The sequence below is a fragment of the Vombatus ursinus genome, unplaced genomic scaffold (assembly GCF_900497805.2).
Source record: "Vombatus ursinus unplaced genomic scaffold, bare-nosed wombat genome assembly UNPS02007344.1, whole genome shotgun sequence".
Classification (NCBI taxonomy): Eukaryota; Metazoa; Chordata; class Mammalia; order Diprotodontia; family Vombatidae; genus Vombatus; species Vombatus ursinus.
Genome location: NW_020947122.1, coordinates 4,575,020 through 4,598,402, shown reverse-complemented (window position 1 = coordinate 4,598,402; position 23,383 = coordinate 4,575,020). Strand labels below are relative to the sequence as shown.

General features: G+C 34.2%; 1 protein-coding gene across 1 annotated transcript in view; it reads left to right on the top strand.

Moving 5' to 3' along the window:
- MRE11 (MRE11 homolog, double strand break repair nuclease) overlaps positions 1 to 23,383 on the top strand; it is a 68,922-nt gene that overhangs the window by 15,161 nt on the left and 30,378 nt on the right. Inside the window, exons 8-14 of the mRNA XM_027849410.1 lie at positions 1,824 to 2,009; positions 3,190 to 3,361; positions 3,793 to 3,873; positions 6,776 to 6,902; positions 14,553 to 14,656; positions 16,863 to 17,036; positions 18,989 to 19,051. Coding sequence (XP_027705211.1) covers positions 1,824 to 2,009; positions 3,190 to 3,361; positions 3,793 to 3,873; positions 6,776 to 6,902; positions 14,553 to 14,656; positions 16,863 to 17,036; positions 18,989 to 19,051 — 907 coding nt within the window. The remainder of the gene's footprint in view (positions 1 to 1,823; positions 2,010 to 3,189; positions 3,362 to 3,792; positions 3,874 to 6,775; positions 6,903 to 14,552; positions 14,657 to 16,862; positions 17,037 to 18,988; positions 19,052 to 23,383) is intronic.

Sequence of the window (23,383 nt, the reverse complement as noted above, 5' to 3'; positions counted from 1 at the left end):
CATGGAATCTTTAGCCTTGGGTGTTTTCCCAAGACTTTATCCTGGGCCCTTTTTTCTTCAATCTCTATATTATTTCACTTCATAATCTTATCAACTCCCATGTATTCAATTATCATCTCTATGCCGATGATTCTCAGTCTTCTTTTTTCAACCCTAATGTCTCTGCTGTCAAACCCTTTCTTCCTAACTTTCCTGTTGTTGTTGAGTGTACCACTAGTCTCCTAGTTGCCCAGGCTTGATAATAATTTGAGAGATTTTGCAAGATGATAATTGATTGTCATGTGAGTGGTATAAATGTAAGTGCTGTGTGTTTATAGAAGGGAAATCACTGTTTGAGTGGTCAGGGAAGGTTTCACTTATGAGGTGGAACTTGCTCTGGGCCTTGAGAGATGCTTGTTTTTGATAAATTTACCTGAAATAAAATATTTGTTAAAGATTTTCAAAATGCTAAAAAAAAATTCTACAAATATAAAAACTACATTAGATGATCAATTATACCTCCCTTTGGTATAAAATTTTTTAAAGGCTGCTCTTTAGAGTTTTAAAAATATTCTAAAAGATTTTCCCTGTGAATGTGGTGAGTATTTCTTTAGTTTTCTGTCATCTGCTTTTCACAGTCTGGATCAATCAATATGCTTATTGATCAGTTGTGTTCAACCTACCTTTCCAGCTTAATCTTACATAACTCTCCTTTGTATGATGTAGTAGTCAAACTTTGCATACTGTAATACAGTCAAACTGGACTACTCTCTCTATCTCCATTCTTGTCCTGCCTCTGAGCCTTTAATCATTTCATCCCTGAAGCCTAAAATGGACTCTTCCTCATTCCCTTTGTCTGTTGAAATTTCTCTTTCTAAGGCCCATCTCAGGAATCATTTCCTCCATGAAGCCTTTTCTGATCCTCTCTAGCTCCCTCTCTCGTTCTGCAATTTTTTCTTAGCGTTCTGAACCTTTCTTTAGTACTTTTTGTAAGGTTACTTTATGTTATAGTCATTAGTCTATATTTCTTATCTCTTTTTGATTACAGACTTTTTGAGGACAAAATTTTGTCTTATTTCATTTTTGTAATGCCACAGCCCAACAGTTGGGCTGTGCACATCATAGGTACTTATTTGCTGAATTGAATTTCTTAAGAATAATATCCTGAAGCCTAAATTAAGTTTACATGTGGGGAAGCTTTCTCATGTTGAGTTTTAATAACTCATTTTTTCATTGCTTCTCATTATCTCTTCAAACTTACCTTAGTTATTTCTTCATGTGTACTTGTGATATTTTATTCATTCTGTCATTCTGTCTGATTACATAGAGTCACAAATGTGCCTAAGAGGCATATGACAGTCAGATATCTATTACTTGCATTATTATTCAGGGACTTGTTCTAAGCTTTGAATGCTCTCTAATAATACTGTCAAAAAGCCTCAAAATTCCTATCAGGGTAAATGTGATATCATTTTACAGATGATGAGATTGAGGCTACCTCTGCAAGATCATTCAGCAAGGAAACAGGTTCTAGCACCATGCATCTTTTTTTACTGTTACTAGATCAATTTATATTCATTAGTAAAAGTGGGGGAAAAAAAGTTCCTTGTGGTTTTTTATACTTAGAGATGATGATAAGACTTGGAAAGTTTTTAGCTTTGTGTATTATAAAGAGCAAATGCAAATTGTTTTAAACTAAAAATGACCTATGCGTTTTTTTAAAATTTATATTCAGATAATCTTCTAGGGTTTTTTTGGTTATGAGTTTTTTTGTGTTCCATTTGAAATTTTTTTCAGTCCTGGGAATCTATACTATGTTTATTTTTGCCTTTATCTTGGAATAGAAGTAGACATGGAGCCTCGAACTACATTCCAGAACAGTTTTTGGATGACTTCATTGATCTTGTTATTTGGGGTCATGAACATGAGTGTAAAATAGCACCAACCAAAAATGAGCAGCAGCTCTTCTATGTTTCACAGCCTGGAAGTTCAGTGGTTACTTCCCTTTCCCCAGGAGAGGCTGTAAAAAAGTAAGTCTTTTTTAGGTTTTGGCAATTTGTACAAATTTCTTTTAAAATTGTTTTGTCAGTTTATAGGCTAAAACTAAATTATTCCTTATGCCCAAACACAGTCTTTTTATGAGTCAGCCTGTCTTTTATCTATTTTTAAAGCACCATTCATCTCATAGATTCAAATTACATATGATTTTGCTATAAGAGAATATTATGAAATTTAACTTTTCTACTCTCTAATTTTATATTTCCAAGTTTTCAGTCATTATTATATGAACAGGAAAGAAGTCTAGTAGTGATGATATCTTATGATCCTATTTATGTTTATAATTAAGTCCACCTAACACTGCAATTTTCCTTTACTAAGTTTCATATTAGTGGCACCAGAATTATCAATAATTCTTTTTCTAAATATATTCACTTAGCAAAGTATAATATATAGCATAATATACACTCAATATAGTCACAATTAGAAAGATTATTTGAAGTTTTTCATGTTAGAAAGGTATCTTATAGCATACCTTGTTTTACTACTTTGATTAATGTTTGGTTATAAAATGATTACCTTTGATTAAAATCATACGCAGTTCAAAGAAATCTTATTTTGTCTCAAGAAGTTTACCGATTCACTGTGGTACTGTTTCTTGTTGTATTAGATGATGTGTCCCTTTATGTAATTATAGAATAGTTTTTGAGAATTTGAAATAATCAAGCAAGCTAAGTTTTCTTCTTAACTGTACTCTTCACTTATAATCATGGTAAATCATTTTACCACTATACTTTAACATCTAATTGATACTATCTTTGGAAAAAGAATAAATTTTTCCATAAGAAATTTTTGTTGTTGTTGTAAAGTTGCAATTATTTTAGACTTAAATTGTAAAATCATATTTTTTTCTTTTTTCTTTCTTTTGCTTTTTGGTTAGGCAATAGGGGTTAATTGATTTGCCCAGGGTCACACAGGTAGTAAGCGTCAGGTGTCTGAGGCTGGATTTTAACTCAGGTCCTCCTGACTCCAAGGCCAGAGCTCTATCCACTGCACCACCTAGCTGCCCCCAAAAATCATTATTTTTTAAGGGAGTAATTTTGTAAAGCTATTTAAGGTATTTGTAGAAGCTGCATTAGATATACAACAATTTCTTTATAAAAATTGAGAAGACTTTGTTCTGAGACATGCCTTTTTCCTTCATTATTTTAGACATGTTGGTTTACTGCGCATTAAGGGGAGAAAGATGAATATGCAAAAAATTCCTTTAAAGACAGTACGGCAGTTTTTCATAGAGGATATTGTACTTGCTGATCATCCAAATATTTTTAATCCAAATAGTCTTAAAGTAACTCAAGCAATTCAAAATTTTTGTTTGGAGAAGGTAAATATTTTAATTTTAAAAAAATCATTGGGGAAATAAGAATATTTTTGGTTTTGAAGTTATTCCATATTATTTAAATTAATTTTAATAATAATTTAAAATACACAGTGAGTAGAATAATCTAAAATGAGCAGCAATCTTTAGAAAGAGAAAGGAAAGAACATTTTGAGATGTTTCCTTGTGTAGGGATGATTTGGAACATTGGATGGTTATTTTATTAAGGCATTTGATGAAAGAAGTTAGAGATGGTATAGATGGGGGCAAATTTTATGATAGCTAATGCTTAATAAAAGAATTGTCATCATGAAAGAGGAAAAACATGGGTTTTTAAATAATATGGGACTTTGTACTTATAGTAGGGAGGAGGTAGTACCAAAATAAAATTATATGAAACTAATTTCTGCTTGCTAATTTTTTTTTTTTATATTGAGGTTGAAGAAATGCTTGAAAATGCTGAAAGAGAACGTCTGGGAAATCCCCGGCAGCCTGAAAAACCTCTCATAAGATTAAGAGTATGATCTGTTTATATAAAATAAGCATTTGTTTATATACTATTAATAAATTTGTAATCTAGATTTGAAACCCATTTACTTTAGTGTGTTGTAATAATGTTTTATTAGAAACTGAAATCTATCTTCAGTTAATTTTTTTATTAGGTTCTTAATATACAGGAAAGAGATATTTCCAACTGGGAATGGGGGCACATGCTTATTTATTATTACTGCTGCTGGGAGAAGCTGAGGTTGGTGGATTGTTTTAGGTCTGGAGTTCTATGTTGTAGTAGGGCTAATGCCAGTTGGGTAGTCACACTAAGTGCAGCACCAATATGGTGAGCCCTTAGGAATGTAGGACCACCCTGCTGCTTTGGGAGAAGTGGAATTTTCAATTTCCCAGGCTGGAAAATTGAGGCAGGTTAAAGTTTTCATACCAGTCAGCTTGTGGATTAGGTCCATGAATATCCCCTGCACTTCCAGCCTAGGTAAGAATATAGGCACAGAATATTTGATATGCTACTCTTTTTGTCTTTGGTTGACTCTTAATACCTTTACTCCTACGCTTATTTCTCTCATCCCATTCAAATCAATGCCCGTCTCTGATTCCTTAAGAAAACTCTCAAATGATTATGGTAGTCCTTTAAATCCTACATTGATCTCTTTCAATCCACTTAGATCTATGCCATCTCTGACTTCTTAAACCTCTCTGATGATTGAACTTTGTAACATTTTTAAAAAACTGTCTTAATGGAGGCAGATAGAAAAGTGCATGCGCGTAAGCCCATCAGTAGAGGCTGGAGGCATCTATATTTAGATATAGATGCATATTATGAGTAGGAAATGGCAGATCCTTGCACATGCACACACATTGTTGGAGAGAAAAAACCTAAAGCTATTTTGTGAATATTGAGCAAAGAAGATGATTGACTGATGTAGACTTGTGTATTGGTTTTAATCTGTAGTAGTAGAGTAGGTGAGAGCCAGTGACTTTAGTAGCTAGCTTCTTCCATTGCTAATATGGCAGCTACTGTAGGGCAATGATAACATTTTACATTTGTATTGTGTTTTTCAGTTTTCAAAGCACTTTCATATATGTATATTATCTTATTTTTAAAAGATAAGCGTTAATGTATGAGTTACATATTAGTCTGATTGGCTACCAGAAAGTAGATAGTAGAATTTTACCTCCTTTGATATAGAGAGAAGTGATTTTCAAACTTTATTAATTTTTTGACCTCTTTAGCAGGGCAAAAGTCCCTGTGGAATCTTACCCCTTTTTTTGCTCATGAGTCCTCAAAATAATGCAGCAGAATTAATGAGAATAATAGCATTGCTTTTGATGAAACACTAATAAGATCAGGCTTCAAGTGTTATATTGGAAAAAGCCCTTGGAATCAGATGCCATAAACCTTGTGGCCTTGGGGAGCTGATCTTCAGATTACTTATCTGTAGAATAAAGATAAAAATACTTGTACTACCAACCTAATGGAGCTATGTGTGCTCTGTTAATGTGAAGGCAGCATTTATTAAATATTATAGTAAGTAATTAATTTTTGCCAGAAAAAAAATAAATGTAGAAATGTTCATGCCACAAATTATCATTCCATGGATTCAGAACCACGGGTGAAAGAAAACTATGTTTCTTGTGGATATATCTGTTCGTGAAAGGTTTTTTGTTTTTTTTTGTTTTTTTTTGCTAATGGATAATAGGAGTTAGAAATGAATTAATAAAATCATCAAGATTCTGCTCCTCCTTTTACAGATGAAGAAATTGAGACCTAGAGAAGTGTGGCCACCACCTTAGCCTTTTGTCCATGAACACCTTCAAGAGCTTGCCCATAGTCTGGCCTTTGACTGGCACTGGCTCTTTCCTTTTTTTTTTTTTTGTAAGGCAGTCAGTGTTGAGTGACTTGCCCAGGGTCACACAGCTAGCAAGTGTCAAGTGTCTGAGGCCAGCTTTGAACTCGGGTCCTCCTGATTCCAGAGCTGGTGCTCTATCCACTGCGCCACTTAGTTGCCCCCTCTTTTCCTCTTAACAGAAAATAACAACTTAGGAGAACAGTTATTGTTTTGGATCACTGCTTTGATTAAGAAAAAAGCTGCATTGAAAGAGATCATTAGCTTTGAAAGCAAAATTCTGCTAAATAGATTTGCCCTGTATTTGTTTTCTCCTTTCTAGTTATAAACATCCTGCTGAAAATGCTTACTTATATTGTTAAACCAGTTTTGACCAGAACTCTGGTTATTTTGTTGTCTTATTTTAAATTTTTAAGAAAAATTTAAGTTTTACTTTTTAATTAGGAACTTGAAAATAACATTTCACTAAAGAACTTAAAAGATTATATATGAAACTATGAACTGCGTATTTTTTGACTTTCATTGATAATCTTTTTTATCTTTTTTTTTGCATTGTTCTCATTCATTAGCTTCTCTTTCTTGCTTTCTTCCTTTTCCCTCCCACCTTCCCCCTTTTCAAGCCCTTGTGACAAGTAAGTGTAGTTAAGCAAAACAAATCGATTGGATTTTCTTCTAAAATTAATATATTTTCTCAATGTTAGATCAAATGTAAAAAACTCTGTTTTTTTGATGTCCTATTAACTTAGGTTTTGACGAAATGCTCAACACATGTAGCCATTATTATATTTTCCTCGCCTCTACCGTATTACTATCTGATTGGCTAAACAGATTTGTTCCAGACTTAAACCTTTTTAGCTTTAGTGTCTTGACAGGAAATGGTGCTACAACCATATTACATATCTTACAAAGATGGAGTGAGCATTATATTAATTTTAAAATCTCGTACAAAAGGAACTAAATACATAATTTTTAATACTTTTTTTTAAGATAAGAAAAACTATTAATCCTAGGGCTTTTAAAATGATTTGTTTTCTGTTCTTCATAGCATATCCTATATTTATAGGTTGACTATACAGGAGGATTTGAACCTTTCAGTGTTCTCCGCTTCAGCCAGAAGTTTGTGGATCGGATAGCTAATCCAAAAGATGTTATTCATTTTTTCAGACATAGAGAGCAAAAGGAAAAAACAGGTAATGTCAATATTTTTACAAGTTAAGAAAATGAATATTCAATGTTCATGTAAATAAATCATTAATGAAAGACATAGAGAATGACAAGAAAGTTGTTATATTCTTCTTTCTCCCCTGATACAGGGAAATTAACTACTAATGCTATAAATAAATCATTTGCCTTCCTGATGGATATATCTTTTTTATTATAAAACCAAGATTAGAGCAACTTATATTGTATGAATCCATTTGCATTTCAAAATGCAGGAAGTGCAAATTAGCACTATAATTTTGATTTTTATGAATGTTAAATTTCACTGAAGAAATGGAAGACTTCATCTACTGATATGAAGTATACATAAAATTTTAAAATGCTATTGAATATTTTCCATAAAAGTTTTTTCCCAAGGAGGTAAAAGGAAGAGAAAATAGATTTTTTTGTTAATGAAAAAAATTAAAAATACTGCTGATAATATGTTTTGAATATTTTAGACATTTGACACTTTTGCATATAAAAATTTTATCAAATCTATGTAAATATTTCTTGCGTAGTTGATCTAAATTTTTGCATTGCTATTTTAAAGTTTTGTAACCTGAAACATTTTCAGAATAATCAAATTTCCTACATCTTCATATTTCAGTTATTCAGATAATTAGTTTTCATATGTACTAACTTTAATGTTCACTAATGATTTCATTAATGTTTCCTCTTAAGAAATATTTCTTTTGTTAAATATCTATGTACTTTTCAGCAAACAAAAAATTTTGATATTACAAAGTAAAGAGCCTAGATTTTTATTACTGAGGAATCTATGTCTAATGGATATATCTTTTTTATTATAAAACCAAGATTAGAGCAACTTATATTGTATGAATCCATTTGCATTTCAAAATATAACTCATTTTCTATTATAAATGAACTTTCAGTTTTTGAAAATTTACTTTAAAATTATCTTAAACTTAATAACCATTTTCAAGCATAAGCATTCAAGTAGACAGGAATGAAGAATAATTGTATGTAAAACCGTAAGTTTACCTTATTCACAGAACAAAAGAATGTGTAATAACTTTAACAAGATAATTAACAAGATAGTAACCAAATCATCTTGTTTACTTCAGTGCCTCCTTCTGAACTTTTTTTTTCCTGTGTTTCTTCTTCTGAATTTGGTTGCTTTTATGTTGTTCAGTCATTTTTCAGTCAAGTCTGACTCTTGGTGATCCCATGTGGAGTTTTTTTGGTGAAGATACTGGATCGGTTTGCTATTTCCTTCTCCAGCTCATTTTACAGATGAGGAAATTGAGGCAAACAGGGTTAAGTGAGTTGCCCAGGGTCACACAGGTAATAAGTGTGTAAGGCTGGATTTGAGCTCACGAAGATGAATCTTTCTGACTCCAGGCCTGGCATTCTGTCCACTGTGTCACCTAGATGCCCTGCTTTTATATACACAATAATAATTATCATAGTAGTTGTATTCATTCAGCTTGTATACTGTTATTTTCATTCCACTTCTTAGTTTGCTTCATTATTTCTTTGTATCGTTCATACTCATCTTTTCTTATGAAGCAGTAACATTCTATTTTCTCATTTCTCCAGCCATTCTTTAATATTTTCACATGAGTTATTTCCATTTTTTTTGGCCATTAGGAATGTTGTTCTTGAATATTTCTGTATAGATATGTCTTTATTTCCCAGTCAGCATCTTTAAGAGGTATAATTCTAGTAGTAGGAACACTTGATCAAAGGATTTTCATCCCCTGTTATATTATTTTCTCAAAATATTGCAGCAATTCACAATGCTAGTAGTATTGTAATAGTTCTGTATTTCCATAGCCTTACCATCATTTAGTGTTATTTTTAATACTGATGCCAATTTCAGGAATATGAGATTGTTTTAATCTGTGTTCCTGTAGTTAGTCTCTCAGATGACTATTATTGGTCAGAGAAGGTTTTATTTTAATTTCTAGAATTATTAGAGAGTTTATTCTTTCAGGTGGTCATTGATCCTTTCTGTTTCTTCATCTAAAACTACCAGTTGTATGTATGCCTTAGCCACTCACCTATTGGGATATAGATTTTTTAAACTAATGTTAGTTCACTGTGGATTTTGAATGTCAGACTTTTTGTCAGAAATGTTTGTAGCAAAGGTATACCCCCCCAGTCTTTTTCTTCCTCTTTTAATCTGTATACATTGATTTTTTTGGTACATAAACCCTTTGTTTTTATGTATCTCTATGTATTTCATCATATAGACTCTCATATTTGTTGAAGAATTTACTACTTCTTCATGTTTGTGATAAATACCACATTGCACTATTTTCTCATCTTTGTATGATTTTAAAAATTAAATAATCCATTTGGGATTTTTTTTGATTATGTGTTGTATGAAATGTAGAGCTAATTTTTACCTTTTCCATATTTCTGTCCAGTTTTCCCAACAGTCTTTGTTGAGTAATTACATTTACAGTGTTTTTTTTGGTTTTAGATTTATTTTTTTTAAAAAATTTTTATTTTTTGTGCACAGCAGAACATAAGAGAGGATTCAAAATATACAGCAATAAATTTCCATTTTGAGAAAACCTATATAGTAAATAGTACACATTGGGTCCCGAGCCGTCCATCTTTGCTTCCTTGTAAGTTTTCTTTTGTTCTCCACTGTGCACTTTTTACTTTGTTCTCCTCCTCCTCCCCCCTTTTCCACTCCCCCAAGAAGGCTGCAATTAAGCTTGGATTTATTTGTGTGTGTTTGTATACACACACATATACATATACACATATATACATACACATACACACAAATACACACAAACATATATACATACTTATACATGTACTTACACGTACGTATATTTAGATATCTATAATCATATTCATATATCGATATATACATTCATATGCATCTGTATAAGACCATACTATACTTGTTTGTCCTCTGTTTCTCTAAGAGTGAATAACCCCTTCCTTCATAGGTCCAAGTATTTCCCTGTTTTTTTAAGTCCACCAACTCATCATTTTCTTTATCACAGCAGGAGTCTGACCATATACTATATAGTTATTTTAAACAGTCTAAAACAATATTGATTAATATGACTGACGTATAGTGTAGTTTTCCTATTTTTCCTTTTCTGATTAAATCTATTTTAGTTTTAACTTTATCTGAGATCTTGGTTTTAGATTAAACTAATGCTAGTAGAGCTAGTCACTTACGTAGCTGGGTAGTACAGTGGATAGAGCACTGGATCTGGAGTCAGGAAGATCTGAGTTCAAATCCAGCTTCTCAGACACTTACTAGCTGTGTGATCCTGGGCAAATCACTTAACCTCTGTCTGCCTCAGTTTCCACATCTGTAAAATGGAGATTAATAATCGTACCTATTTCCCAGGGTTGTGAGAATCAATTGAGATAACATTTGTAAAGTACTTTGCAAGCCTTAAAATGCTAGCTATTATTTTATTGTTGTATGCCATTTGGTTCTAGTTCTAGTGACATTTTGCTTTTTATTCAATTAATTCAACATAGCCAGTTGTTTTTTAACAGTGTGTTGCCTTAACTATCAATAAATCAATAAAACAATTTTTAAGTCCTTCCACTGTGTCAAGCATATACTAGGCAGTGGGATAGAAATACAAAGAATGAAGCAATCCATATTAGTAAAAAACTTGTTATAATAGAGAAGACAAGTATATTTATAAGTATTTAAAGAAATATAAGTTGAATAAATATGGATAAATACAAAGCAGTTAAATACAGGATAGTTTGAGAGGGAGGATATGAGTAGCTAGAAAAGCTTGATGAAAAAGGAGAGTTAGAATGGTGAGCTTTTCTTGGGTAGTTTCTCCCACTCCTTACTTTTTTATGGCATGGTGGTAAAAGGATAGGCCTGAAAGTTAGGAGACTTCTAGTCCTAGCTGTGCCATTAACTTAATTTTTTTTCTTGTACAAATCACTTTGGATCTTTGGGCTTCAGTTTCCTCAACTGAAAAATGAAGAGGTTGAACTGGATGACCTGGATAGTCCATTGTAGGAAGTGTTTCATTACTTAGCTACTTGTAAGATTTTTTTTTTCTTTGTTCCAATAGAATAAACTCCTTAAGGGTAGGGACTATTTAATTTTTATATATGCATTCTTAGCTTATAACATATTGCCTTGTTTGTAGTGAGTACTTAATGTATTTCTGATGAATTAATTTTAGTTTTGCAACACAGCAGAACAGCTTAGAATGCAGTGAATATTATGTCATCACAGGACTAAGAGTTAGCAAGACTCTTGAGAGATCATCTAGTCCTAACTCCACGATTTTGCAGATGAGGCAGCTGAAGCCCACAAAAGATTTTTTCCACAGTTGTGTAGGTAGTAAGATTTAGAGCTGAGTTTTAAACCCAGGTCCTTTGACTGTAAGTCCAGCATTCTTTCTACTAGATCATACAAATCAAGGCCAAGCATTGTTGGTGATGGGAACTGAAGTATAGGAAATGATAACAAAAATTATTATCTATTCGTTTTATAACATGGGCTTCAAATGGATTTTTTCCTTATAGATTTTCCATAAAGCCCCCTACTCTCTCATTTTCTTTAATACTTGAAGGAATTATTCTTTAATTTATTCAAATTGCAACCTCTTTACAACTTAGTAGGTATTCTTTTATATATACTATGGCTGAATTAATCACCACTAGTGATGAGCATTTTAAAAATTAGCTAAAAGTTTAGACTTAGGATAGTAGACATAAATGTACAGCACCAAGACTGCACCCTAAACCTTTCCAGCCTGATGAAAGGCTTGCTGTATGTTCTTTGCATAGCCTGAGAGCCCAGGGTCACCACTACACTCCCACCATGATTTTACAAGAGGATACTCCTTTAAAAACAAACCAAAAAAAAAATTCAGGACAAATCTAAAATATTTTTTCAAGAAAGCTTTGAGAGCTGCTTTTATCAGTTGCAGCATTTGTTACTATTTGGGAGCAATAGTTATGCTTTAGAAACTTTCAAGGGTATAACATTTTTATTACTTATTGGAATATATAGAACTTCTATAATCTTCAACATCAAACTATAATTCCAATTCTTCACTTGTCTGAGAAATTCATTACTTTCTATAATTATATGACAAGTTTAATTAAAGTTAAAAATTTCATTTTATCATCAGGCCTGCAGGTATTATAGTTCATTCAGTGGTGAATTTTGTTTTTCCTCTTTTGTTTTGTAGACATATTTGTTATTTTAAAAATGGGCTGTAAAGTGGACAGGGTGGTACAGGCCTGTAATTCCTGCTGTTAGGGAGACTGTGGCTGGTGGATTACTTGAGTTCAGGAATTCTGAGCTGCAGTAGAGATAAAGCTGATAGGATATCTGCATTGAAACTGTCTCTTGAGAGTGGAGGGCCACTGGGCTACTTCGGGAGGGATGAAGTGGCCCAGATCTGAAAAAAAGGTTGAAGCATCTTAAATAGGTTAAAGCTTTCATATTGTTGTTGTTGTTGTGATTGTTATTTAGTCATTTTCAGTAATGTCTGACTCTTCATGACCCCATTTGGGGTTTTCTCAGCAAAGATCCTGGCGTCATTTGCCATTTCTTTCCTCGGTTCATTTTACAGATGAGAAAACTGAAGCAAACACGGTTAAGTGACTTGCCCAGGGTCCCACAGCTAGTAAGTGTCTGAGGCTGGATTTGAACTCCTGATTTCAGCACTCTTTCCACTGAGCCGTCTAGCTGCCCCTAAAGCTTCCATACTTATCTGTATTGGAATTGGACCTTTGAGTGGCTACTGCGCTTCTAGCCTGGCAAGATAGGGAGACTCAGTTAAAAAAGTGAAAATAAAATCAATTTTAAAATAAAATTTAATATAATTGGAAAGAATACAGCCAGGTCCCATAATGTGAAATGATTGCCTGTATTCACTATTCAAAGTTATAATTATGCAAAATATGGTAGTTGGTTCTTATATGACCACTTCATGGAATTCATTATTTGCACTAATCAGACTGGGCTGTAACTTCTTAACTTTAATGAAGGGAGTATCCAGGGATGATTTAGGGAGGCCCTTAATGACATATTCTAATAATTGGGACCAGAGAGAATTCAATTTTCAATTCAATAAACATTTAGTCAGTGCTTACTCTGTGCCAGTCACTGTGCTAAGTGCTAGAATACAAATAAGAAAAAGGCCAGCCTTCCTGCCCTCAAGGAGCTTACTGTGTAATAGGGGAAGACAGCACACAAAAGGAAGCTGAAAGAGGGGTGGGTTGGGGAAACCAGGGTGTATCTGGCATGGAGGCATCTTGTTCTGTGGAATTGAAACAAAACAGAGCTGCAGATAGAAAGTGGAGAGGAAGCTGGAAAGTCCAGGTCCTGCCCTTGAATAAAGTAAAGCTGAAGAGGAATGTACTGTTCCTTCTTTCTGCACCCTCCGTCTCCCCAACCCCCAGTCCTCTAGTCAGAGGGGAGAGAAGACTGAGGGAGGTGGGAAGGGGTTGAGTGTCCAAGGCTGAATTGGCAGCATTGTGATGAGATTTAAAGTGATCAGCTTCAGAGTGATCAAAGAGAAGGCAGCATCATGGTAGTTAAAAGGAACTAGATGCTTTTTGAGTTTTGTCACCTCTTTATTTTTCATTTCCTCATGTGCAAAATGAGAAGATTGGATTAGGTGAACTTTAGAGTTCTTCCAAGGTCTGCAGTTCTTTTAATAAAAAAAAAATGTTCTGCTGTTTTCTGGATTACAGCAGAGGTTTATTTTATTTTTTTGTGGGAGAGTTACCTCTAGTCATTTATCTACTTTCTTTAATCCTTTTGTTTGTGTGCTCCCATTTTTCTTTTTTTTGGGGGGGGGTGAGGCAATTGGGGTTAAGTGACTTGCCCAAGGTCACACAGCTAGTACGTGTCAAGTGTTTGGTCTGAGGCCGGATTTGAACTCAGGTCTTACTGACTTCAGGGCTGGTGCTCTATCCACTGCGCCACCTAGCTGCCCCTCCCATTTTTCTATATATACATATTTGCACATTTATTTTTCTTGCTTTCAGAGGGGTTTCCCTAAATCCTCTCATCAGGTGCATAAAATTAAGTCATTGTTATTCCATATAGCCTATAAGTATGGTGGTACTGACATCATACCTTTACATATAAAATAGGTTAATGACAAATTTTTTGTGGCTAGATGCTTGTATACTTTTAATTTATGTGGAAGAGGTATTAGATTTGTTTAATTTGACCCTAGATAGCAGAATTTAGACCACAGGCTGATTTCAATTCAATGTAAGAAAAATTTCACAAACAGAAGTATCTAATATTTAAGTGAGTTTTTGGAATTTGGGGTATGGGAGTGGGGTTTCTTTAAGCAGAGTCTGTATGAATGTTTTCCAGGGATTCATACTTCAGGAAACATTTACATTAATGTAATTACATTACATTAAATGTCTTCCAAAGTCTCTTTGATTGTCTGATTCATAATGATACAGGGAATTATTACAGATAGGGAGAAACTGTGGCTGGTAACAGTAAAATCTTGCCGCTGCCACTAAATTTGTCTGTCCTAGTAAGATAGCATTTAATGGAGTTGCATTTTTCCTGCCCTCTAGTATATCACTTGTGATTAATGAACCATAGTTTCGCTATATTTAACATTATATAAATAGTCCACAAAGTGAGCTGGTTTTAATGTACATTTCTTTTCTAGGAGAAGAAATCAACTTTGGGGAGCTTATCACAAAACCTCCTTCAGAAGGACCTACTATAAGGGTAGAAGATCTTGTGAAGCAGTATTTTCAGACTGCAGAAAAAGTAATTATTTATATTTATTGTAATTTTAAATGACAAATTGTGAATTGTGAGACAATGAATTGAAATTTTTGTCTTTTTATAAAGAAGAATTTTGATTTAGTCCAGGTATAAAATGATTTATAGATTTGAACGATTAATTCTCAGAATTTCCCCGAGAAACAAATAGGGTATGTAAAAGTACCTCCATTTCTAATTATTCAGTTCAACAATTAATTCAGTAAACATTTTTTGAAAACCTGAGTGCAATCCATTATGCTAGATTCTGAGCTAAATACAAAGTTTAGAATTCAGGGGTGGGGAAACTGTGGCCTCGAGGCCACATGGGCTCCTCTAGGTCCTCAAGCGTAGCCCTTTGACTGAATCCAAACTTCATAGGACAAATCTCCTTAATAAAAGGATTTGTTCCTTAAAACTTGGACTCAGTCAAAAGGCCACACCCAAAGACCTAGAAGGCCACATGTGGCCTCGAGGCCACAGGTTCATGACCCCTGGTTTAGATAAACCATGGTCTCCACATTCAGGAACTTGTCATTGAGGGAGGAGACAAGTATAACACATACACAAATATCTGTAATGTGTGAAAGTTTCAACTTCACAATTGAACAGTTCGACTAATATAATTAAGTATCTACTATCTTCCAAATCCTGTGGGATGCACTGGTTTTCAAAGATAAAAAACAACGAACCTTCAAGGATCAAGATATCTAATAGAAACAGTACACATAGAGGGAATGATAAATACATGAGACATCTGAGCAAAATGTTCAGAGGTAGAAAAAGTTATTAACAATTTAGGATTAGGGAAAACTCCACAGAGAAGGTGGCATTTAAATCAGGTTTAAAAAGGTATTTAGAGTGGAGTTGGAAAGGTGAGGTGAGGGTATTGTAGTCATTATGACTAGAACGAGCAAGGATGGAGACATACATATATGAGAGGCAGTACATATATAGAGAATGGCCAGGACAGTTTGGGTAGAATGTAGAATACTTGAAGGTGAGTAGTTGAGATAAGGCTGGAAAGTTAGAATGTTACCACTTGGTAAAGAAAGGGCTTTGAGAATCAGCCAGTAATGAGCTATTAAATGGTTTCTAGAAGAGGGATTACATAACCATATCTTTGCATCAGAAGAATGCCTTGAGAGGTAGTTGGAGTGGGGTAATACGAGAAGAGAAGGGGGTGACCTGTTAGGAAATCTCTTAAAATACTCCTGTACAAGAGTGGTGGCAGTGGGAATAGAAAGAAGGGAAGGATAAGAAAGATACTGCAGAGATAGAACAACTTTGATCCTGATGGGTTGTGAAAAGAGAGGGAAGTATTAAGATTATAGTGAGATTTCAAACATAGTATACAGAATGAATGGTGGTGGCACTGACGGAAGTAGCGAATGGATTTGAGGGGAAAGATGGTAAGTTTATAGATAAATCTGTGAATTTGGCAGCACATTCTGTTAGAGATATTCAGTAGGCATTTGGAAATATGCATCTCAGACTTGGAAGAGAGGTCTTTACGTATACATTTGATAAGGCTATAGTTATAAAGGAAATTGTTGTGGGAGAGTTTAGAGATAAAAGAGAAGCTTAGGAAAAAATCTTGGAGAATTGCTATCTTACGGGGTTGAGAAAAGTTGGAGGATCTAGGGAGGGAAATAGAAAGGCAAGAAGGCACTACACCGGTAGAGTGTAGTGTCACTGAAGCCATAGGAGGAAAGAGTATCCAGATGAGGATGTGGATATTCAACAGTATCACATTCTATAGAGAGGTCAGGGATGGTAAGTATTGAAAAACTCTGTTGGATTTCATGCCTAGGACATTATAGGTAATCTTTGAGAAAATAATTTCTGTAGAGTAGTGAAGCCAGGATGTAAGAGACTGAAGAGTGAGCAGGTACTGAGGATATGGAGGCATCAGGTGTGAACAATTCTAATTTGATATTGAAGAAGAGGAGAGATGGGGTGGTAATTGGTTGATGTTAGAAGACTTTTTTACAGCTTATTTATAAGTAGATGAGAAGAAACTGGTGGAGAGAGAGGAAATAATCCAGGTCCTAGAAGAGTACTCTGTTTATGAAGTCATTCCCCCAAATAATTCATGTCTCCCCTTGATCCCCCAGTATTATTTTGCAATTCTTATCAATTGTGATTATTCCTATTTTGTTCAAATAGATTTTTTTCCCCCTTCCATAATGACTTTTTTTTACCTCTACAGAAACTGCAACTTTCCCTTCTAACAGAGCGGGGAATGGGTGAAGCAGTGCAAGAGTTTGTGGATAAAGAAGAGAAGGATGCCATAGAGGAACTGGTGAAATATCAGTTGGAAAAAACACAGAGATTTCTTAAAGAACGCCACATTGATGCAGCTGAAGATAAAATTGATGAAGAGGTTAGTAAGGAATTTTTTTTGGGCCCCACTTATTGTACTTTGGCCCACCAGACAGTGTGACCCTAATGTATCACAGCCTTACCAAGAAGGGGAAGTTTCTGGTCCTTTTAGCAAAATGTAGGTTTGAGGAGAAGAAAAAGAGAAAAGGGAAAAAGAATGGGAAAACAAAGGTGGAAAAAGATTTGAAGGGAAGGGAGGAAAAGGATGGGGAAAAAAGGAGGCAGAAAGGATATAGACAGAAGGAAAGGATCAGTGAACTGTCTCTTGTGGAGAGCTCCCAGACTGTGGGACCTGTATGGTTGAAGTCTCTAGAGATCCCCAGGAGTCCCTCACAGTGTCTGCTCTCAAGGAGCTGTTGTTTTTTCAGTTCCTCCTGGTCAAGGCTTCAGGAGGGCCATTGCACAATGGCAATGTCCCCCAGTGGACTGGTGGCAGGGCTGATGCTGTGGCATGTTGTGCAGGCACCTTATTTCTTTAGGCATTGATCATATCTTTGCCAGTTGTGACACATTTAGTAAAACAGTAGGGGATATAAGATGGTGTAGTATAGTGAAAAGGGCAAGGGACTAAAAATTGAGACCCTTGCATTTGAGTTCTGGCTCTGTCATTAGCTGGCACTATGGCTTTAGGTAAGTGATTTAATAACCTCTAGATTTCTCAGGCATCATCTGTTTTCTGCTGTCTGATGTCTCCTCATGCTGCCTAATCATAGATATCATAGGAGTTGAAAAGGACATTTCAAATTACCTATTTTAGCCCTCTCTTTTTACAGGTGAGGACCCAAGCCCCAAAGAGATGAAGGGACTTGGCCCAGGTCATATGAGTTCTAAGAGACAGGACCAGGGTCTGAACCGAGATTCTGGGACTCCAGATTGAGTGCCTTTTCCATTGTACTACACTGCCACTTTCCAACTCCTAATTTTACAAATGAGGAAACTTAATTGCTCAGGAGTCTGCAGGTTTTTCCCATTGTCTACTATATCAAGTTCCAACTCTCCTGTTTGGATTTCAAGGTCCTTCTTAGTCTAACACGCATCCTTCCTGTTCAGCTTTTTTCCCATCACTTCCCAAGAGATTCCCCTGTTATAGTTAGACCAGTCTCTTTTATTATCTTCCATATACACTGTGCCAATTGCTATGGTGCTCTCCTGCTTTAGAATGCTTCTATGCATCTCCAGATCTTTCCTATTTTTAACTCATAACTCCTCATGAAATATTTCTTTACAATTCAAAACCTACTCATTGCTCATCTCTTTCCTTTTTTCTGACTTCTTATTTGTTACTTCATAACATACAGAATGGTGCCAGGTTGTGTCTTATTACCTCTATTTTTTTTTATATATATATATCCAGCCCCATTTTTTTTTTTTTTTGGGTGAAGCGATTGGGGTTAAGTGACTTGCCCAGAGTTACATGGCTAGTGAATGTTATATATCTGAGGCAGGATTTGAACTCAGGTCCTCCTGACTCTAGGGCCAGTGGTCTATTCGCTGCGCCCCTAGCTGCTCCAGCTAGTCCCATTTTAATCTCCTTAAGAGATCATTTCTTTGACTTCCTTTGAGTTTGTATGGTGAAGTATCCCTCTGTAGTGATTAAAAAAGCAATAGTGGATTTTTCTCAATGGCTTACTGACTTATTCGTGCTTTTAAGAAACAAGGACATTTTGACAACAAGCAGTATTATTTTGCTTGAAGTCAAATCCTTTCCCCTAGAAACATATAGTGACATTTTCATGTGAGCTAATGGGAAAGTGTACTTAATTTTATGAACAATATTTTAAGGATATGTGTATTTTGTTCTAAGGAGCATCCATATTTAAATTGATCAAGTAATATGTTATATTTTAAAGCATTCCATAAAGAACTTGTGACTAATCATTTTATTTTATGCACAAATTATACTTTTTGCTGATGAATAATTACATTACCTAACATCTGTATAATTTAATATAGGTACGTCATTTCAGAGAGAGCAGAAAAAAGAATACTACTGAGGAGGAGGAGGAAGTTCGAGAGGTAAGTATTTAATGAACATTTAGCTTGTACCTTCAATTGAATCATTTTACTTTAATGTAAAAAATAATTTAAATCAATTGTTTAAATAAAATAAATAGTCTATCAGTTTATCAGTTAAACCAGAATAGATAATTTCTAATGTTATGAGGCAGGAGAGAGTGCAGAGATGCTGTTTTATTTGACTGAGTGGGTATATGGGCTGCAGCTGTTCTATTTTACTGACTTTGTCTTGCCTTCCTGGTTTTACTTATCCTGTTAATAAAGCTTGAATCAAAAATCAGACTTTAAGGGCTTTCTTCCTGTGTTTCAGTCCAAGGAACTCAGCCTTTGACTAGATCTCTTTAGAAAGCTTCACTCAAGTCCAGAATAAGTTTTTTTTGGTTGTTGTTGGTTTTTTTTTTTTTTTGGCATTTGGGATTAAGTGACTTGCCCCGGGTCACACAGCTAGTAAGTGACAAATGTTTGGTCTGATACTGGATTTGAACTCAGGTCCTCTTGACTTCAGGGTTGGTGCTTTATCCACTGTGCCACCTAGCTGCCCCTCAGAATTAGTTTTATAAGTAACCTGGCATGGTTTATTTAATACTTGGAGCTCCCAGCCTCTTTTAACTTTTTTTTGTCATGAATACTTTTGGCAGTCAAGTGTAACTTAATATCATTGTAGTTTGTTGCCTACATTCATAATTAAAAGAAATGCTACATTTAATTAGAGTTCAATGAAAATGAAGATATATATCTTTTCCATCTAAGTTCGCAAACCCTCTAAAATCTATCCATGGACCAAAAGTTCTGTGGACTAAGAATACCTCTTTTAAGTCCTTATTTAGTTTGAGTTGGATCTTAGGGTTATATAGTCTTTTTGGATACCTGACTAATAAAATAATATATGCCAGATATCCAGTATTTAATCTAGGTCAGAAAAAAAGGCCAGATTAATCATTATCCTCTGCCCCCAAGCATCTTAGAATTTGTACATTCTTTAGAACAAAATAGACACAAAACAAATAATTCAGCATCAATAAAAAAATATTGAAGAAGCTTGAGAGCAAAATCAGAGAAGCCCAGAAGAAGGAGGATGCAGTTAGTCTATTCTCACTGATCCTTCTCTTCAATGCCACATTTTTCACAAGAAGTTCAATGTAACAAAAATGCAAGGTGGAGCATGTTAAAGACAGATAACTTGTACATAATTGATGTACAACAGAACACCTGTGTCAAAGGATGTGACTGAAACTGGTTTCTCTGCAATATTAGAGAGTAGTGTTTACATAAGATATAATTAGTAAATCAAATGCTTCATAGTAGCACATAATACATAAATTATTAGAAAAACAGTTTATAAACTTCACTCAAATGCAAGCCTGATTTCATCTTTCTTAGTTGAAGGCATCACGTAACTATTAAGAAAAGAATAAGAATAAATGAGTAATAAGAAATAAATTTATAGAACAACAGTAATAATTATAGTAATGTAGTAATAAAAAGAAATAATAAGAATAGTGACCCCCTACAATTTAGGCTAATTACATGTGTGTACTTTAATACAAGATACTCACAGCTTATATCACTAAAAATATCTGTACATGATTATAAAATGACATTATATTGGTTGCAGTATAAAAAGGGGCTATCAAAAGGGGCCCAAAATATAAAGAGCAACTCTATCAATGCAGTAATTATTGAACAAGGGACCCTTAAAGTACTATAGTACTTATATTGTTTTTATTATCACAGAGTTTCTGACTTAGTTCTGTAGTCATGGCTTATTCAGGTACTTCAAAAATAGAAAATAAAATTTAGTATAGGGAGAATGCTAAAGTATTTTATGTCCATATGGAAAGTGTTTTTTATGTAAAACATTTGTTTTTATTACCACTGAAATGATGTCAGAAACAATTGAAGAAGTAGTAATCTCAAAGGGAATAATTTTTAAAAGTCAAAATGAAGAGTGTCTAGCAGTACTTGATCTCAAACAATACTACAAAGCAGTAATTCTCAAAACAATTTGTTATTGGAAATATGCATTAGTGAAATAGATTGCATATAGAGGCAAAGGAACCTAGTAGACTAGTATTTGATAAACAGAAAAAAACATAGCTATTGAAACTGAACCATTATCGCAGACAATTGTTGCCCACAGTTTTGCTCAAACATAACATTGATCCATAAAAATTTAAGAGCAATGTTTAAAATCAATGTTGCCATTCCTGTTTATCATATCCAAGCTACATAGGACAAAATGCTTTTAAAATATAAAGATTTAGCAGAAGAAATGAGTCTTCATAAGATGATCTTAAATCCCAATATTTTTATTCTTTTGCAAAAATTATTTATTTTATCCAGCTGTAATAATCCAAAGAATACAAATATAAAAGAACAGCATGGTGACTTTTCTTAGGACGTTTGTATCTGAACTCTATTGAGAACAAAAAGATAGTAATAGTAGTTAATGTTTATATAGACTTTGAGGTTTGCAAAACACTTGTACGTTATCTAATTTGATTTCATTTTAAGGAATAATACCATTATTAGATGTCTTTGTGAAAACAGACTTGAATCTTTTAGAAATTGCCAGTATTGCCAAAATTACAGCAAAGATTTAATCTAGGACCAGGGTAAAGAGAATGGGAAAGCTGACTCCAAATTAATGCTTCATTCTCACCACATTGATTTTGCAATCTTCTGAGGCTATGATCCAGCCAAACTGGCCTTCTCTTTGTTCTTTATTCCTAACACTGTATTTCTTATCTCTGTGGGTTTGCACTGACCATGCCCTTCCCCCTCCCCATTGTCTGGAATGAACCGTCCTATGTCTGCCTCTCAGAGTACCTCTCTTCCTTTAAGAAATAGCTCAAGCTTGATCTTCTGCATAAAAACCCTACTGATCCCCACAATTGCTAGTACTTTTCCCCTTGGGCTTTCTTTCTTTATTTTTTATATAATTGTATTTATTAACTTTATGCTGTATATATTTTATATATACTTGTTTCTCCATTAGAATGTAAGCATATTGTGAATATGAATTGTTTTGTTCAGTGTACTTGTTTTTATTTATTTTCTTTTATCTTTTGTTATTAATTTTTATTAAAAAAAATTTTTAATCAACCAAGATCCATCTTCTCACTCCCCCTCCCCCAATTGAGAGCACAAGAAAAACAAAATCCATTACAAACATGTATAGTCATTCAAAACAAATTTCTACAAATTTGTCTAATTTTGCATGCTGAGCCCTTTACTTCTTTATCAGAAGGTGGGTAGCATGTTTTATATTTAGTCCTTTAGAATCCTAGTTGGTCATTACACTGATAAGAGTTCAGCACATTAATATTCTGTAATATTTATATACCAAAACTTGTTCATTCATCTCCCCAATTATGGGTACTTTCTCAGATTCCTATGCTTTGATACCTCAAAAAGCTGTAAATATTTTTGTACATCCTTAGAATTTGCTTTGCTTCAATTTAAGGAGAGAGCTCAATTTAAAACATCTCTTCCTATCTTCCTACCTGGCTGTATGACTTTGGGATTTCTCTAACTTCTGTACCATGCCCCATACTTCTCCTTCCAACCCCTTTCCCCTACTTTTCAGCTTCTTTTTGTGTGTTGTCTTTCCCTATTAAATTGTAAGGTCCTTGAGAACAGGGACTGTCTTTCTTCTATTTGTATCCCTAGTGCTTAGCACAGTGCCTGGCATATCGTTGGCTTTTAATAAACGTTTATTTACAGACTGACTGACCAATCTTTCCCTTAATTTTCCCTTCCTCTAATTCCCCCTCCTCCTTGTTTGTATACATGTCTACTTGTGTGCTCGGATGATGCGAAAGAATTTTCCTAATTTTCCTTTCCCTCCCTTGTTTACTCCTTTATCATTGGTTATTCATGTTTACTTTTTTTATGTTGCTCTTCATTCCCATTCTTGAACTTCAGAGTTTTTCTATAGCTCTGGTATTTTAATCATAAATGCATGGAAGGCCCTCTAAAGGTTCATTTTTCACACCTGTGGCATTATACTTAATTTTCCTGTTTGTTACTCTTGATTATAAGCCCATTTCCTATGCTTTCTGAAATACTGTGTTCCACGTTCTTTGCTCCTTCATAGTATCAGCTGCTAAATCATGTGATATTGTCTGTGGTGCCTTAGTACTTGACTTCTTTCTTTCTGACTGCTTACAGTATATTTTCTTTGACCTGGAAGCTTTAGATTTTGGCTATGATATTCCTGGGAGTTTTCACTTTGGGGTTTCTTTCAGAAGATGACCAGTGAGTTCTTTCAATTTCTACTTTGCTCTTTGGTTCTAAGAGATCTGGGCAGTTTTCTTTTAAGATTTCTTG